The sequence below is a fragment of the Capricornis sumatraensis genome, chromosome 4 (assembly GCF_032405125.1).
Source record: "Capricornis sumatraensis isolate serow.1 chromosome 4, serow.2, whole genome shotgun sequence".
Classification (NCBI taxonomy): Eukaryota; Metazoa; Chordata; class Mammalia; order Artiodactyla; family Bovidae; genus Capricornis; species Capricornis sumatraensis.
The window spans coordinates 71,696,425-71,714,434 of NC_091072.1; the positions used below are offsets into that span (position 1 = coordinate 71,696,425).

Sequence of the window (18,010 nt, forward strand, 5' to 3'; positions counted from 1 at the left end):
CCAGTACACGAGCCGGGGACAGGGCTGGAGGAGGGAGCGGCGAAGGGCTGTGGGGCCAGGGAGAGGGATCGTGTGTGTCCCACAGACATGGCTTGGGCCTGGGATCCCCTAAGAAACACAGGTGTGGTCCTGGGAGACCCAAGGCTTTGTCCTTCCTGGAAACAGGCATGAGTCCAGCTCTAACTAAACATTATAGAAACTCTTTATTATTAGACAAAAATAGACTCTTATTTTTTTTTTCTTTCCCCCCCTTTTCATGTGATCCTACTCTGATCTCTCTGCTCAGAGGGGAGGCAAAGGAGGGAGTGCCTTGCTCCCCACACCTCTCCCCTCTCCCTGCCGTGCTGGGACCTGCCACTGGTGGAGCAGGCAAGGCCTGTCTCCCCCTCCAGCGCAGATGCTCTCCTGCAGGTGGGGCTGTCCAGATAACTCCTTCCAGGCTCCACCACCTCACCCTCACACACCGTCTCTGCCCTCTGCTCACATGCAAGGTCATCTCATGGGCCCATCCACTTCGCTTAGCAGGCTGGGGGTGGGGAAGGAGAGCAGCGTCCCAGGCCGTTGTGTCCGCTCCCCGTTTCTAGGGGAGAGGCCGGCTCCTGGGTCTCCTGGGTCCAGGCCAGGGGAAGTGAGGGCTGTGTGGTGCTGAGAGAGGCACAGTGTCGACGTGGGCTTGGAGCTTGTGGCCTTCCTTCATTTCCTCTGGCCCAGTAAAACTTTGGTGATGAAGGTGACAATGGCGCCTGCAGGCTGATCCGGGTCAAGCTCTGCGAAGAGGTGGCACACATTCTCCCAAGGGCTTCCCGGCTTCTTGGCCACGAAACCAAAGATCCTGGGGGCACAAAGGCAGGGTGGGGAGCGCTGAGCACCCCTTCCTCAGGGATGGCCATGCCAGGGATGGGGAGCAAGCAGGCGCCTGGACACCACGCTGATGCCGCGCTGGGAGGGGAGATGGCACCCTGGCAGAGGCTTACTTGGAGGTGGTCCCGTCGGAGTTGGTCCATCTGCGGAAGGAGAAGAACTGTGAAGGGATGCACCCAGGGAAGAGCTACCAGTGGAGAAGCTGGGCTGTGGGGACTGTGGGATGAAAGGGCTGGGAGGGAGGGTCACCTCCGGTCCTGAGGGTCAGTGCTGGAGAAGGTGATGCTGTTCACTGGATAATGGCGGCGAAAGAAGAGCCTGGAAGGACGAGGGTGGGGAAAGTCACCCAGAAATCGGGGCCCCCGGGGTCTGTGCCTAGGGTCCCCCAGGGGCTTACCCGGCACACATACTCACTTCCTTTGGTTGTCTGTGAGTGTGATGCCCTGGGCTGAGACCTTGAAGTGGACGACGGCTGGCGCAGGGCGGGGGCTGCAGCTCAGAGCTGCGGAGCTGGCCCGTGCCACTGCTTGGGGGCCTGTCAGCGACTCCGTCTCCACTGAGGTCAGGTAGAGCACGCTGCAGGCTGCACGGTGAGGAGTGGGTTGAAGGGAGCAGGGAGCGGTGGCTCTGCCAACCCCAGCTCCATCTCCCCTCCGTGTTCCACCCGCCCAGCTCTCGCACTTTCCCCAGCTAGTGCTGCTCAAAATGCATCCGTCACACAGGTAGCCTGTAAAAAGGCAGGTGACTGCGCGGTCTTTAGTCAGAGATGCTGGAAAGAGGCTGGAGAATCTGCATTCTAGCAAGACCGCACCCCTGCAGCCTAGACAGGTCTCCCCGTCCCATCATGTCTATGGGGACAGGCCTCCCCTGCCTTCCGGGGTGAGGTGCATCTGCCAGGGCTGGCCCACACACAAGGCCTTTCTGTTCCCCATGTGTCAGGGGTGTCCTATCTGGTGCCCGGGGAAGGGAAGGAGGGAGAGGCCCGTACCGGCGCCTTGACGCAGGAGGTCTGCCGCTGTACTCATGTTGCTGGGCACTGGGGCCTCTGGGACCTCCTCCAGAGGATCTGAGGGAAATGGGGGTCAGCAGGGAGTGGCAGTCCCAGGAGCTGAGGGCACCCTCTGCCGTCCCAAGGGAAGGCAGGCAGGCAGGGAGCCAGGACCGGAGATTGTGCCTTTGGCCACAGTGGGAGGGGAGAAGGGGGAGGACAGATGCCCAGACACCCACCTTTGCTGGGAATGCGCAGGCAGCAGGGCAGGGACAGTGGGGAGATGGAGTGCTGGGAGACCAGGGCTGACAGGCTGCCTGCAGCGGAGAGGGGAGTGGGCTCCCGAGGTGCCCAGAGACACCTCCAGTCCTCCACCTCCCTCCTGACAACTCTTGGCCTCCCTGCAATGCCAAGTGCAGCCTTCCCCACCCCTGCCTCTCACCAAAGTAGGGCTCGCTGGGACAGCCCTTGATCTTCACACCTTTGGGCCCAGTCTCAATGAGAAAATGGCGGACCAGCTGTTCCGAGGGGTCCCCTGACAGGAGTGGAGAGGAGGGGAGAAGATTCCAGGTTCTACTTCTCTGCTGGAATTCTCTACCAAGCAGGAGAGCTCATCTCCTCCTCCTCCCTACTATGAAGTGACACGGGCCACCCTGCCTGGTCTTGCCTCTGTGCCTCCCTCACCCCATCCCCTCCCCCTCAGGCTGGGCCACTCTGTACCTTTCCAGGACTGGGCGCTGGGAGGGGGCGTGGCCACCTTGAGAGCCAGCCCATAGGCTCCTTGGAATGAATGACTGTCCCTGATCAGGAAGGCCCCAGGGTCTTTGTCCTTCAGCAGGGTGATGGCTGGGGGAGGCGGGAGAAGCTTTCACAGGGGCAGACCAAGCCCCAGGTAGCCCCTCCGCTCTGCTGCCCGAGCCCCCCAGACCTCTGGCCCTGACAGCTGTGGTGTCAGCACCCAGGATGCCACTGGGGAGTCAGTGCACTGGGCACTGAGCGGGTGAGACCTCCTCGGGCCTAAAACCCAGAATCACCTGCTAGAAAGAGGCTCGGCCCAAAGGAGGCCCACTGATGAAGTGGCACAAACCAGAAGCTGAGCCAGAGGCCCGGAGGGAGTAGGGGCAGGCTGGCTTCTCACCTTGGTCACGGGACAGGTGTGGCTTGTACCAGAACTTGGATGTGTCCTGGACAAACTTGACATTGCTCTGGCTCTCTTGCATTGGGGGCTCTAGAACAGGAAGGGACTAAGCTTTACCCCAGGGCTCCCCAGTCCCCATGCCATGCCCCTCCCTGGAAACCAGGGTTCTCCTAAGGTGGCCCCAGCCTTCTGAAGGCCTTTATACCTGGGGGTTGGGGGGCATTATCCGGGAGCAGAGGTGCAAAAGTGACATGGTGACTAGCGCCTCTGGCTGGTGGTGATGCCTGCTCCGGGCCCCAGGGTCCCGGCTGCTGCCCAGGCCCCAGCAGATGGCGTTTCTCAGGAAGCGGGGGCTGGGGGGGGCCGTTGATGTCGTAAGATGCAGCCAGAGGAAAGGCAGGTGTGGGCGAGCTCTGAGGGGGTTCTGGGCTGGCCACAAGCCAGGGCATCTGAGTAGGCACAGGGGTGAGGGGGGACCCGTCCGGGCTGTCCGGGGGGTCTCTCAGGCCCTGCCAGGGGGCGTGACGGAGGCCGGGCAGGGTGTTGGGTACAGGCCCCCTTGTACTGGCGCTGTCCAAGTGGCCCCCCGGGCTCCTCTCCTGAGGCCAGTCGTTGGGAGAGCTGGGTGGGGAGGCTGGGGAGAAGGCGCCAGGGGCTGGAGGCTCAGGCCCACTTCCCGCAGGCAGCTCTGGAGCCTTATCAGCGCCTCCCTGGGAAACAGGCGGCAAGGCCTCCGCGGGACTCGGTCTCTGAGTGGGCGCCAAGGTGGGGGACCGGGTGTCCTGCCGTCGGGTGCTGCAGGGAGGGAGGGCGGGCAGGAGTTTAGTTGGGTTGCAGAGCCCTGTGTGAGGTGCCTGCCAACACAGGCTTCAGTGTCTACCCAGATAAGGAGGCCCCTGAGCTGCCCAGCCCCACGAAGCACCTATCCTTGCCCTGGACGGGGCTGCTGGTGTGCAGCGGTGTGGAAGGACCAGACAGCTCAGAAGCGGTGCTGCACTGGGCATCTCGCGGGGACCGGGGCAGGGTGCTGTGCCCGCTGGGACCCTCCCTCCAGGACACAGGCTCCGGCGACTCTGCAGGGAGAGAAGGGGCTGTAGCTCTTCCTCAGTCTGTGCTTTCCCCATCATTCCCCAGAACCCTCTTCTGCCCTGGGCATCCCCCTTCCCAGGGCCTCACCTGGAGATGCCAAGGGTCCTGCTGGGGCCAGGTGCCCAGGCAGCGGATACCGGTCCCCTCCTTCCTCTGCAGGGATCTCGTAGCTCAGCTTCCTGGACTGGGGGTAGGGCGGGCTGCCAGGGGAGATGGAGCCAGCCCGGGGGGAGTGGGGACGAGGGCTGGGATACCCTCTGCCCTCACCTGGAGACCCACAGCTGTGCGGCACCCGGCCGTATGCTGGGCAGCAACTGGGAACCGCGCCTCCATAGCCGTACGTCACCAGGGCAGGGTACCCTGGGTGCCCATACCTGCCCTCGGGGCACAAGGCATAGGAGCAGCCCTCATGCCCTTCCTCGCCTGCCTTTGGTGGCTTCAAGCAGCTGTAGTCAGGCAGCGGGGTATGGTGGTGCCCGCAGGCAGGCACCAGCAGGGGCAGCGGGTGACCGGGTCGCACCGGGTGCAGGAGGGGCTTACCAGCCTCACTCGCCCAGCCCTCTCCAGCCTCCCTCTCCAGCCGCAGCCCATAGAGGGCTGCCGTGGGCAGTGCTAGCTTCTCCTCACAGGCGGGGCACGAGCACAGCGCAGGCAGCCCTGGGTCTTCCAGGATCACCACCTCCCGGTAGCCTGGGGGGCGGTAGCCAAAGTCTCCATTGGTGGGTTTCCCCAGCTCAGGTGGGTAGGGGTACGGCCCCTCGGACAGCGAGCGGCAGAGGCGCCTCTTCTCCACGGAGGGCTCAGCATAGCCCTGGGGGGCCCCCTCATAGGCTCCGAAAGCCAGCCGCCGCCTCTCCAGGGTCCCCTCTGGCCGGTAGTAGCCTCCATTGGGGACCCCGCAGGGTTCCCGGTAGCCCTGGCGGCAGGAGCAGTGGCGGCTGAGGCCAGGCCTGTGTCCCGAATATATTCCGAGGTGGGGGCCTCCGCCCGCAGCAGGCTGGTCTTCATCATCAAGGATGGCCGTCTCGCGCCCAGCTCCCCGGCCCCCACTGGCCACTCCACAGCCTCCCAGCAGGCGCTCGAGCTCCTGCCGCTCGGCAGCCGTCGGAGGTGGCCGGCCAGGGGACTCGGCGGCCGGCTCTGTGGTCAGCGTGGAGGAATGGCCAGAGTCGCTGCTGACAGAAAGCAGCGGGGGTGGGGGTGGCTCCGGAGACGGGGCCGGTGGGGTCTGGCGGGGGGCTCGCTGCACCTGGGCATAAGGACTGCCATCCAGGGGCCCTCGGGTGTGGGTGACAGAGTCTGAGTGGGGAGAGGATCCGGGCGGGATAGCAAGCAGGCCACAGTGGGGGAGAGAGAGAGAGAGAGAGAGAAACAGACAAAGCGCGTGTGTTAATAGGGGACGGTGCTGGAGACTCCAGCTCGGGGGGTGTCTCTTGGGAGGGTGTCTGTCTAGGGAGGGAAGCATGTCCCCTCACCGGAAGCTCCACCTCCCTCCCCCTCTGGGGGCACCCCACACACCGTCTGCACTGTCCTCATGGTGCAGGTTGAAGTTCTCGTAGGAGTCCCAGCGCACTGCGGGCTCTGCAGTGTTGTAGTCGACAGAGACGGAGGGCTCATTCCGTGGGGTGCTACCTATAGAAGGGCGCCCCGGGGGTGAGGAGCAGGGAGACAACCCCTGCCCCTTGCCCCCTGCCAGGCTTGGCTCTTACCTTTGATCTTCTCTGGGCTGGAGGAGAAGACGAACTCCACCGAGGCTTGGAAGGGGAACCTCTCATCTGTGGGGAGTGGACAGTGAGGAGCAGGTGCCCCCCTCCCTGCCCTTACCCACCTGCCTGCCTTCACCCGGGCTCCAGCCCCCAGGCCACTTGTCTCCAACTCACCGGCCCAGGCCTCATCCAACTGGTCCTTGGAGAAGATGAGCCGTGGTCCATGGATGGTGCATGTGTGGAACTGGACTCGGAATACGAGGGTCCGGTCAGTCCCCCGGCTACCCTTGTGATAGCATGTTACCTGGGTGAGGGGAGGGAGACCAGCATTCAGGCTCTGTGTCCACACACGACTCCTCTGTGCTTCTACCCTGGGGACTATCTGGGTGCGGCTCTGCTCTGCCTCAACTCCAAGGTGACCTCCCCATCAGGAAGACAACCTCCTTGGCCTCCAACCTGCCTCGAACTGATGGCTCTCCAGAGACGGTGCAGCTGGCAGCGTTCACCACCACCCCAACCCCACCCCCAGGACTCTCCCTGTGGCTAAGGCCCCCTCACCATGACATCGCCTTTGAGGAGGAGGGCTGGCTCCAGGCTGATACAAAGCTGCTGGGGACCAGGGCCTGCAACATGACTGGGGAAGAGAGAGGGCAGAGCTGAATCAGGGGCATTTGGATGCACCGGAGGCTGTGAAGAGTCAGGAGGGAGTTGGGCGATCAGAGACTGAGCCCTCCCTGAGCGCGAGCCCTTTAAGCATCAGCTTCCCCATCTGTAAAACGGATTCTACGATGCTATTAGTTTTGGGGTGCAGTGGCTAGAGCTGGAGGCCCAGCTGTCCGGAAAAGGCGGAAAAACAGGGATTCAGGGAGAAGGGGTCTGGTAACAGAGCACTCACTAGACTCCTGATGTGTAGACAAGCTGCATGGATTGGTAGATCTTGAGGAAGGGCTGGAAACCTAGAGGGCAAAAAAGAGAAGGTCCATGAAGGGCGGTGAGTAGAGGGGGTGGGGGACAGTGCCCCCCACAGAGCACATTCCAGGCAGACTCACCTGCACCAGGTTCAAAGGCTGGCAGCACGGGCACCAGCACATAGTGCAGGAAGAGAGGGCTGCTGTTCATGCGGATGGCCCCGGACAGCAGACCGCTGAAGTAGGTGATGTACCTGATGGCGGGATTTAAGGGGGATGGAAGCCCCTTCCAGGTCTCGGCCTCACGTGATACAGCAATGGGCCCTGACTATCCTGTGAGTCCCTCTTTATCACAAGACTCAGCTTTATTTTCTGTATAGCTCTGGCTAACATCACAAACGATCTTGTCTATTTATTCATAGGTCTGTTACCTTCTACCCCACCAGCATGTAAATAAGCCCCGTGAGAGCAGAGACCTTGGATTTGCTCTGCATTCTCAGCACCTGACACAAGCCCCGAGCACACAGGAGGTGCTCCTGGAAGGTGTGCTGTATGAATGAGATAAGCTTGGCCTGGGCAGCCACGGAGGGACCTGCTCGCCTGGCCCATCCCCACCCAGGCTGCTCACCGGCGCTGGGAGGGCTGCAATTCTGCGGCAACCTTGTCTTCACAAAACTTCCGCATGGTAAGGGTCGCCAGCGCCTGGTCTGCCCTGGGGAGACAGGAGCCAGTGTGGGGGCTAAGGGGGTGGTTACATCCTGGTCTCCCTTTCCTAAGCTCCAGGGGAGGGAAGAGTGGTGTGATTCCCCGCAAGTCTAGAGGAAGTTCAGAGTGGTGGTGAAGAGAACTAGAAACCCCACAAGCAGTCACTTTACTAGTTGTTGGGCTGCAGGCAACCGTTTTCTGAGTTTTAGTTTCTTCTTTGGTAAAATGGGACAATAAGACCATGCTATGGGTTGAACTGGGGCTTCCCCAGTGGCTCAGTGGTAAAGAACCCACCTGCCAATGCAGGAGACATGGGTTTGATCCCTGGGTCGGGAAGATCCCCTGGAGAAGGAAATGGTCACCCACTCCAGTATTCTTGCCTGGGAAATCCCATGGCAGAGGAGCCTGGCGGGCTACAGTCCATGGGGTGGCAGAAGAGTTGGACATGACTTAGCGACTAAACAACAAAAACAGGTTGAATTGTGTCCCCCCAGAAGATATGTACCTCAGAATGTGACCTTATTTGGACATAGGGTCGTTGCAGATGTAATTAATTAAGATGTTATACTGGAGTAGGGTGAGCCCTTAATCCAATGGGACTGGTGTCCTTAGAAGAAGAGAAGAAGAGACACAGACACATAGACACACAGGAAGAAGGCCATGTGATGATGAAGGCAGAGACTGGAGCGATCCACCTATAAGCCAAGGGACACCAAGGACTGCTGGCCACCACCGGCAGCTGGGAAGAGGCCACTCCCAGAGTCTCAGCGGGAGTGTGGCCCCGCTGACACCTTGATTTTAGACTTCTAGCTTCCAGAACTGAGACAACAAAATTCTGTTGTCTTAAGCTACTTAGTCTGTGGCACTTTGTTATAGCAGCCCTAGGAAAGTGGTGAAGTACAAGTGAGAAAAAGGAGGTGGAAAGCTCAAGTTTATAGTAAATGGCTCTGGACCCTGAGGTGGGCTTTAGAGGAGGGGGGCTCATCAAGGGCCAGCTGGAGGGAGGGTCCCTGGGGAAGTGGGAACTTGGGGCTGGGGCACCTTACCCTGCAGAGATCTTGCTGTAGTGCATGTAGGCAGAGACGATGACACCGAGCTTGCCCTTGCTCCCCTGAGGACAAAGAGGGATAGAGGGCTTGCTGGGGCCCTTTGCTGACGGCCCCCAGTCCTGTGAACCTGAAGTTCCAGCTCACCTTGCAGTACAATACGACCACGTGCTGCGGGTCAGCGCTGAGCCAGGTCTCCATGGCTTTGCAAATGGAGCACAGCTTGTCTAGGGGGGGTGCGTGCAGCTCAGGCCAGCCAAAGTCCTGGACCTGAGGGGTACAGGGGTGGAATTGGGGCTGGTGGCCACCAAAGAAGAGGTGAGTGGGGTGGAAGAGGGATAGGGTTTAGGTGCCTGGAGACAAGGTCAGGGGCCTGTTCTTGTATCGATGACAGCCTCAGCTCTTTCCTCACCGAGATGATGGGTGGATACCTGCTGCACCATGCTTTGGGCTGTCCCAAGTGACAAATCATATGGGCAAGTGCTACTATTAATACTGAGAAGGCTGGGGGTGATGGTTTTAATTCCCTCCTACCTTCGGGTTTAGGCGGGTCAGGTCATGTCTTTTCTCGGAAAGGTTGAAGAGCTGCAGGAAAAGTGGGTTAGGGCGTTAGGCGAAGTGACCCCAGGCAGCGAGGCGTGGTGATTCTTGGAGGTGTCACCTGCTGTGACCCTAAGTAAGGGTCTTTCTCCAAAAGGAGGAAGTGACTAAGGCCCAGCATAACTTTGACAGCCTCTTCAGTTGTCTGCCTTCTAGGTCTGCTCCGTGGAGCGTCCGGGGCCCCGCCCACTCGGGGCCCCGCCTCCACAGGTTTGACGTCAGGGAGCCGCCGGGCCCTGCTGGCCCTCCCAGCCCTCTCATTGGCTGACTGAAACAGGTCCCGCCTCTCACCAGGTACTTGTCACGGTGCTTGGATTGCAGCACGTGAGCCAGCTCGCGCAGGTGGCCCCGGTGTCGCTGCTCGTCGGGCCGCGCGGGGAAAGAAGCGGCCAGGATCCGCTCCGTCACGTAGGTGAGGTCCAAGTCCCAGCGGCGCTCCATGAGCGGGTCCAGGCTGAAGCTCCTGGGGAGGAGGGGGCGAAGCTGTGTTAAGAGCGGGGCGGGGAGAGGGTGTGGGGCGGGCACCGGGAGGCTGGTGTGATGGAAAGGTGTCTGGCCGACTACAGGTGAGGCCCCCTGGGTCCTGACCTTTTGGGGGTGGGCTGTCCTAGAGAGCTTTGTTGGGGGGAACTGCCCTGGGCTGAGGTGTGGGGTATGAGGAAAGGGCTCATATGGGACCACAACCGGCACCCTACTTACCTGGGCAGAGTGCTGCGCTGCTTTGAGTGGTTCAGAGACTTGGTGGATCCCTGGTGGATGAGATGAGATTTTGCACACATCTTTTGTGCCCCTCACTCTAGGCTTCCCCACTCCAGAGTTCCATGAATTTTGCTCCAGGAGAGACCTAGGTCCTTAGTCCCACAGCTATCTGCTTCCGCCCCCCAAGCCCCTCTGCAGCTTCACCTTACCAGGTGCTCTATGCGCCTCACAGGGGCGGTGTTTCTCCGCTAGAGGGAGAGGGGGGAGGAAAAGGGAGTGGTTAGGCAAGGGGCAAGGACCAGTCTGGGCCTGGGGGCAGTGGGGAGGGCTTGTGTGTGTCCCTGTGAGGGATGTATTAGGTGGGGCAGGGAGACAGGGAGGAGTCCTAAGCCAGAGCAGGCCCAAGACGCAAGAGTAGAGGGCTCAAAAAGTTTTCCACTGTCTCAGGATGGCCACTATGCACAGCAGTCCATTCAAGGGAACTTCTTGGGGCCCGTCTGTGGCCACCAGACCTCTGGACACTGCAGCCTGGTTCTCTGGATCCCCCACCCCATCCCAGAGCACACTCACCAGCTCCACGGGAGGCAAAGCCTGACAGGACGAAGTCACCTGGAAGGAGACTGGAGTGAGGAGCTGAGCTGCTGGTGAAATGGGCTCTCCTGGGCTTAAGGATGGGGCCACCCCTCAGCTTCAGCAAGAAAGTGGAGGGGCTGTCAGCAGATGGGCACAGGCTGCAACTGAGGTTCCTCTATTTAAGGGAGCCTCCCCTCTGGCCTCTCGGCCTCCCACCCCTGGGCCCCCAACATGTTACTCTTGGCTCCCAGCCCCCTGCCCACACAGACCCCCATTCATCCAGCTGCAGGGTAGGAGTTATATATAGAGCCATGCAGGCAGGCCACAGCCAGGGACAGACACTGGCCTCTTTCACTGGGAGACCCCGCCCCTGGGCACAGAGCTCCCCAAAGCAAGCTCCAAGGGCCTAGGACCCCTCACACTGCAGGAGGAGGACTAGGGCACCTCAGAGACGGGGCTGCCAATGGATAGTGGGTGCTGCCTACATCTTGCATCTTCTGCCCAGCCTTTCCAGGGCCCAGGACAAGACCCACTCACGCATCCTGAGGACCCTTCCCCAGAGGGAAGGCACAGCCCATCCGGCCACCAGTCTCTGCTTTGACCCCCACCCATCCCACCCTTCCTCCTCCTTGTTCTCCTCCTCTTCCCTACACCCACCCCCCCCTCCCACCCCCCCGTCCTCGCGCCAGCTGCAGCCTGGGCACAGCACCAAGACAAACGTGCTGTCTTGCTGTCCACCCGCCTGGGCCAGTCCTCCAGGGGGTGGAATAGGTTGGTTCTTAAAGGGTCCAGTACAGTACCCTCTGTTACCCAGCAGGGGTTCCCCAATGATGAGAGGGGTAGAGGGGAGAAGCCCATTTCAGAGAAGGAAGGGACCCCAAGCCCCCCTCCCCACATCAGATTACCCACCTTTGCTTCACATTTTCTGTGTGTTGCCACCTTGCAGACTAGAGGGGATGGAGGGGAGGAGAGTGTTAGCACGGGCCTACTGGGGCAGTGGAAGGGGTGGCTCTCTTGTCTCCCCAGGTCCTGAAACTTCCCGGACTCCAGCTGTACTGAGCTGGCTGGAGTCCGGGAGCAGGGGCAGAGTTCAAGGGAAGCACATGGCAGGGGTGTGCTACTGCCCAGGCCAGGGAGTGGGGGACCCAGGGGCAATGTTCTAGGGTGGGTGCAGGTGAGGAGGAAGGCACGGAGGGAAGCCCCAGTTCCAGGTCAGGTGAGAGGGTAATTTAGAGTACTAGGCTTCCTGGGTGCTGGGGGCGCAAGGGCTGTTTGGAGGGGAGGCAGTTCCTCTTCACCCTTACGGTGCCCAGCCCATGCTCTGTTCTGGGGTCTGCCTGCTGGGGCTGTGCAGCCCAGGGGCGCTGGGTGATGCTCTCAGAGCCACAGCCTAGGGCAGGACACCTCACCTCTGCATGAGACGCCCGTCCCATCGATGGCCGCCTTACACACGGCACACACTGGTGGTTTCTTCCGGAAGACCTTTTCCCGGAAGCTATGTGGCTCAGCTTTCCTAGGCTGACGGGTGGAGGGACAGACAGACAAGGGTGTCAGTTCCCACGGGTCCATCTCCAGAACGGGGCTGGGCCTGAGTACAGCACTTTTTCTGTCTTCTTTTTCTATAGCCCCCAAACTTGTCAAACGAACTTGGCCACAGCTGCTTCCAACCAGTTATAGTGCTTGTCCTCAACAGTGCGCAGAACCCGGCCCCTTGCGTCACCCTAGCTGGGTCAGCTCCTCCCCAAGGGATCACTTAGGCCCCTCACGTGGCCCTGGTGTGTGATACCCTTGTGGTCACTGTTACCCAAACCCTAGAGCTTCCGTTCTGGTGTAGGGGGTGGTGTTCCCGACTCCTCTATGAAGGCAACCTGTTTCTCCTCCCATCTTGCCCTCCCTAGCAGGAGGCGCCTGTAGGAAGTAAGAAGGGAGGGGGTCAGACATGAATGCAGGGCGTCAGTCACGAGCACCCAGATGACCCAGCAGGAGTGTCCTCAGCCAGGCCTGCTTCCCTGGCGCCCACTGTCCCCGTCCTCCCAGCAGCTGACACGCCCTCCTCCCCCCACTGTCAGAACAACATGTTTACTCATTGTGCACCAAGGCAGCAGGCAGCAATTGTGTAAGGAGGGGGCGGTCATGCTGGAGGGAGAGGCAGATGGAGGCACGACATGGAAATATTTAGCTGCCTTACTGCTCCAGGATGTAGTAAGCACCCAGTCACTTGAGAAGGTTCAAGAGGGATTCCAGCACTGAAAGGGGAGAGGGTGTACCCGCTGCTCTCCGGCCTCTCCACTTCCAGAGTGCAGTGAGCAAGCGGCTGGGATGTCCCCCGCGGCCCAGGACTACCGTTCCCATCCGTCCATCCTCTGGGGACCGTTTACCTCCTTGTCTCCTCTCCTATTTTTCTTCTCTGGCATTCAAGTTCCGGTCTCCCTCCCCCATACATAGTACTGTCTTATGTTGCCCTGAGATGCCTTTTTGAGGGGTAAGGCTGAAAAAAATGTGGGGAAAGGCAGTGATGGGGCCTCTAGGCCCCCCAGCCTGGGGATGCAGGCAGCACCTCTGGTGCCTTGGCTGTCCTTGAAGCTGCTGGATTAAACTCAACTTGAACTCTTCTGGGCTGGACCAACTCTGCCAGACCCACTAGGAAACTTGGGTGCATTTTGGTATTAATGGCACAGGCAGAGGATGTCAGTGGAAAGCAAGTCAAGCCCCCTTGTCTAAGGCACTTCTAAGACCTGGCCGCCTCCCTTCCTTCCTTTGCCACCCCTGCCCCATTTCCCCTATCTTCCTGGGCTCCAAAATAGTACCCAGGAAGGTCCTACCATAATGTATACCTGCCCGTGCAGGGCTGGCCTGGGCTAGGGCAGGGAAGGTGACAGGGGAGCTGATGAGGATTTGCTATCACCCAGGCTTCTGCTGCTCATGTCACAGCCCTGGCCGCTCCAAAGAGACAGAGTAACGAGGGGACACGGGACTAGGGAAGAAGGCTGAAACTGGGACGAAGCTCTGGCCGGAGTTCTGGCCCCCTCCCCCACTGCCCACTCCTCCACCCCGACCCCTCTGCCCAGTCAAGGGCACTCCTACCCTGCTGGTGGCCCGGCTGCTGTCCCTCCTCCCCAGGGCTCTGAGCAGCCTCTCCACAGGGCCGCTGGACTTCATGGTTGTCTGGCTGCCTGGGGTGCTGGCCTTGGGGCCCGAACAATGCTGGGGCCTGGCCCGGGGCTTCCTGGAAGCGGCCTGGCGGAGGCAGCCGCTTCCCTTGGGTGGAGAGTAGGCTGTCTGGCTGGTGTGAGGAGAAGCCCAGCCCTGGAAGTGGAGGGGAGTGCAGGCGGGAAGGGGGCAGGTCGCTGCTCCAGGAAGTGGGGGGCGGGGAGGATGTGGGGGAGGCCAGGAGATCAGATTCCCAGGATCTACCCTGCTGGGAGTGTCAGCCCAGGATCTTTGCCCCCACCCCATCCTGCTCTGGAGCTGCCCCCTGGCCTGGGATCTACCCTATCCGGGGATCTGTGGGATCCTGAGGTCCAGCCCCCAGTGGGGCGGGGCAGGGGCAGGGTGGGAATTTAGGTCTCAGGGCCCTGGCTCAAGGGCCAGAGGGGAACGCCGTGTCCCTGCCAGGCCAGCCTCCCTGCCTGAACTCTCAGGCTCTCTAGGGACCTTCTAGTGGGAGGGAGGGGGAGCTGGGAATCGTTGTCCCAGCCAGTTCAGGACCTGGACTGCATCCTGAGGGTCAGCGTTCTGCCTCAGTTGCACTAGTTGGAAGCAACAGGAAGAGGAAAACATGCACTGGCCCCTTGCCCCCACCATCTACATAGAAAGCCAAATTCCAGCTGAGACTGCTCTGCCCACAGGAGTCAGTTATTCTGCCCTAGCCCAAGGCATTTGAGGCCCTTCTCCTGAAAGCTCCCCAGCTGCCCTGCTCTGGACACAGTCCTTCACTCACCTCCTCCCTGGGTCCCTAGCTCCTCTTTGGAGCCTTGCCACTTGGGCCCTCCTCCTCCCAGTCCAGCCCTCCCCCAACCCCAAGCGTTAGTACTACCTTCATGGCTCCCCCAGCTCCGCTCTTCTTCCTCAGCAGCTGTCCCAGGGCTGGAGGACTGGACAGGAGGCCCCCCTCCCAACACATACTCCACCCCCCTCCTCGGGCCTCCTGCCTCCCTCCTGGGAACACAGCCAGCTTCCTGTCCCAGGAGTTAAGGGAAGGAGGTGGACTGGGGCATTGGAAGGGGGGGGGGGGACAGTAATCTTCCAAAAAATGTTAGGGGTTAACAGCCTGGGGGTTCTCAGCCCTAAGTCTTGGATCACAGCCCCCCAAAGCAGTCCAGTGGAACAGTCCAGCTGCTTGAAAGAATGTGCAAATGTGTGTGTCCTGTCCCCCCCCCCCAACATTTGCACGGTAGTTACTGAATGTCCCAGGGCTCTGGCAACTCCCCCAGCTCTGGCTTCTCCCACCAGGCCCTCAGCCTCCCCTCTCCCTCCCCCGTGCCCATCAAGGTTGGTCTAACCCTGCCTCCTCTGTGATGAGCCCACTCAGGACACTTCCTTGGGCTGGGCCTAGCCTGAGATGTCTCCTTTGAAGCTCTAATTCCCCTTCCAGGTCAGGAAGTCTGTCCCCAGGGTACCTTGGCCAGAGGGAAGCCTAACCAGTAACTGGAGAGGGGCACTGGCTCTGCAACCCACTCCCACCTCCAGCTCTGGCTGGTTCCCAGGACATTCCGGGCCCCTGGCCAGTGTGGGCAATCGGGCCCGGCCTGGTCCAGGCCCCAGCTCTGCTGGGAGCAGGTGAAGGTATTGTGGTGGTGCTGGTGTGGGTGGTCTTTTTCCCCTCCTACTGCAGTTACCCCGACCAGGACTCCTCCAGCAGGCTTGTCTCCACTTCTGCTGCCTCCACAGGGGCTGAAAAGTCCCCTAGCTTGGCAACAGGTCCCCAACCTCCTCGGACCCTCGTTCTTGACCTCGTGGGTGGCTCACTAGCCCCTGTGTTGGGTGGCCAGGGAAGATGGCTTTGAGTCCCTCCCCACCCTGTGCAGCGCCTCTCAAGTGAGATAGAAGTGGGAGAGCGCTGAGCCCGCTGCTAGTGCTGACAGGAAAAGCAGCTCCCTGGGGCAAGCTTGGTAAGGCCAGGCCAGAGCTCTGGGACCCTGACCCTCTTCCAGCCCGCAACTTTCCTGAGCCTGTGTCAGTCTCTCCCCCAGCCTGGGCCCCTCTCACTCTAAAGCCCTGGGTTTGTTTGGAGAAACCCCTCCACCCGCGCTCCCCCTTCCTGGAAATAGCTGTGGTTGGATGAGCAGCTGGGAGCCCAGCCGCGGAGGAGGGGTGAGGCCCAGGGAAGGAGACAGGGAGGAAAGGAGAGTGCCCAGGGTGATCTGGAAAACTGACGATGGAGGCCGCATTTGCCTCGGTTTCCCCAGATGTAAGGTGGAAAAGGAAAACCCTGATACACACTCTCCCCGGCCAGTTCCCGCCCAAGTCCCGGGCCTGCGGGGGCGGTGCGCGTGCGTGGCGGGACCGAGCGGCGGCGAGTGCTGTCCCGACGCGCGAAGGCAAGACGGCCGGCCGGGGAGTGGCCGTGGGCTGGCCCCGCCCCCTGGTCACCTTTCCGGCCTCTGTCGGCCGCGGCCCTCGGGCCCCGGGCTCCAGACCCCCGACCTGGCGCGCCCGCTCCGCTCCCCACGCCCATTCGCCCCGCGCAGCGGCCCCGCGCCCCCTGGCGACCACCAACGGCACTGCCCGCCGCGCCGTGACGTACAGGCCGCCGCCCTCCCGCCCGGCGCCTCGCGGCCACTCACCTGCGGGGGGCGCCCGGCGGGGCGGGGGCGCGGCGGGGCGGGGCAGCAACAGGGGGAGCCCCCGGGCCAGCCCATCCCGCCCCGGGCCCGCGCCGAGCGGACGCTGAGGCGGAGGAGGCGGGACGGGCGCGCCGCGCTCGCCCCCGCCGCTCCCCGCGCCGCCCTCTGCTCCCTCCCGCGCGCTCTCCTCCCTCCCTCTTTCCCTCCTTCCCGGGCTCCAATCCCCACGTGCCGCCCGCTCCCCGCCCCTCCTCCTCCGTCTCTCTCTTCTCCCCACCTTCTCCGGCGAGTCCACGCGCCCAGGAGCTGGGAAGGAGGCATGCGGGGACTGGCAGAGACCCTCGGAGACAGAAATTCGGGGAGAGAGGTGGACACGGAGAACAGAGGGACAGGAAACAGCCCCGCAGAGACTGATCCAAAGAGAGACGGGAAAAGAAGCTTACGAGCCAGCAGAAGAAAAGGTGGACAGAAGGCATCAGAAGCAAGGGCGCAGAGGACTGCCTCAGCCTCTTTCAATCTGGCCCCTTCTCAGGAGTGTATTTGAGAGTGGGCTTGACCCCAAAATTAGGGGCCACCCGCGGCCTGGCCTAGTGAAGCTAGCACCACCGTCCCATCGGGGCTTCAGACGAAGGCACCGGGTGTCACTTGTGTCCCAAGTCGCTGGGGACGCTTCCCTGGTCCTCTGCCCCACGGGAGACCTTTCTCGGATGCCACTTATGCTCCCCCAAAGGACTGAGAGCTGAGGACCACCAGGTCAAGTTCAACTCCTCATCCCTAACCCTAAGCCCCTCCAGTGAGCCCAAACACCCCCGTGCTTTGAACCTGGCCTGTCCTGTTCCCTAGGAGAATTCTGTTTAAAAAAAGTCTTCACTTTTAACTCAAGTTTCTGGCTTCCCAGTGGACACGGAAATTCATTCTAATCTCATTCACTATTTTTGCAGTGTCTGGATCTGGTACTAGATCGGCACTTCTTGGAACTGAGGCTCTGGGGTTGGTTTGAGTCTTGCTGCCCTGGAGGGGAAGGTAGAAGGAAGGAAGGGATGTCTTTCTAGAAGCTCAATCTATTCCCATTCCCAGATTCCCCACTGTTCTTTAGCAGTGAGTGGTTCCTGAAAGTTTCTCCCTCTTTCCCCCTCCCCTTGGATTTTCCATGATGAAAACTGGCGGGGCGGGGGGGAAGGGGGTCAGGCGGATTCTGAGGAGCCAGTGCCCTGGCCTCAATGCCCAACGCCAAGCACTAAGGCCCTCTGTTCCTCACTGGCTCGTCTCTCATCTGGGTCTTTTCTGTGCTCATCTAGCCTTTGGCAAAGGCTGAGAAGTCTGGTTCTGATTACGAGAGAGTGGAGCACCTGATTCTAATCTGGCAGCAGGGAAGAGGTTGGGAAGTGGTGGATGGTGACAGTGCAGGGCCCCCAGAGACTGGCATTTGGGAGGGGTAGGTGTGGCTGGGACTCTTGAACTTACTGCTCTTGACTGAGTTGGTGTCCAATAGCCAGTCTCGGATTAGAGCGGCAGGGGTCACTGGGCTTTGGAGAAAGGGGTGAAGGATTGGAATGGAGCAGGGGAGGGAAGAGATCAGGAGGCACTAGGAGAAGGGGAGGGGCTAGAATTCGGAGAAGGACAGGAATCCGAACCTACTGGGGAGGGGTAGGGCTGAAGATCATTTAGTGTATTTTGGCCAGATCCATTATGTAATCGAGATACTGAGATACGAAAATTCACTCACTTCTTTCGAACCTCAGGCTAGCTCTTACAAAATCTTTCCTCTTCCAGAATTTGTTAGGGTCTTTGGCTGGGTCCTGGGATGCACACCAAAGGGGGTGGGTTGTAGAGGTACCAAAGGAGAGACTGGGACTCAGAGAACACATCCTTGATTGGATCCCAGAACGGTGGGCAGGGCTAGAGCCTCAC

The 18,010-nt window shown here is 60.9% G+C and overlaps 1 protein-coding gene across 7 annotated transcripts; it reads right to left on the reverse strand.

Annotated features, from left to right (window-relative positions):
• Positions 1-49: 49 nt before the first annotated feature.
• Positions 50-16,174, reverse strand: TNS2 (tensin 2). 7 transcript variants are annotated; one of them, XM_068970834.1, is made up of 29 exons: positions 16,100-16,174; positions 11,723-11,831; positions 11,223-11,260; positions 10,311-10,349; positions 9,950-9,988; positions 9,741-9,790; positions 9,333-9,504; positions 8,976-9,026; positions 8,589-8,711; positions 8,442-8,506; positions 7,319-7,402; positions 6,832-6,944; positions 6,678-6,738; positions 6,341-6,416; positions 5,957-6,086; positions 5,786-5,851; positions 5,595-5,708; positions 4,164-5,375; positions 3,910-4,060; positions 3,193-3,782; positions 2,988-3,077; positions 2,570-2,695; positions 2,292-2,384; positions 2,089-2,166; positions 1,850-1,927; positions 1,276-1,444; positions 1,111-1,179; positions 975-1,004; positions 51-832 (listed from the first exon to the last, which is right to left on the reverse strand). In XM_068970834.1, the coding sequence occupies exons 1-29, from the start codon at positions 16,172-16,174 to the stop codon at positions 694-696; spliced, it is 4,230 nt and encodes a 1,409-aa protein (XP_068826935.1). In that variant the 3' UTR covers positions 51-693. The 7 variants fall into 7 exon arrangements, with proteins under 7 accessions (XP_068826936.1, XP_068826935.1, XP_068826930.1 ...); XM_068970829.1 differs by lacking the exon at positions 16,100-16,174 and adding an exon at positions 13,398-13,590 and having other exon boundaries at positions 3,910-4,078; XM_068970830.1 differs by lacking the exon at positions 16,100-16,174 and adding an exon at positions 13,398-13,590 and having other exon boundaries at positions 5,559-5,708.
• Between the last annotated feature and the right edge of the window lie 1,836 nt (positions 16,175-18,010).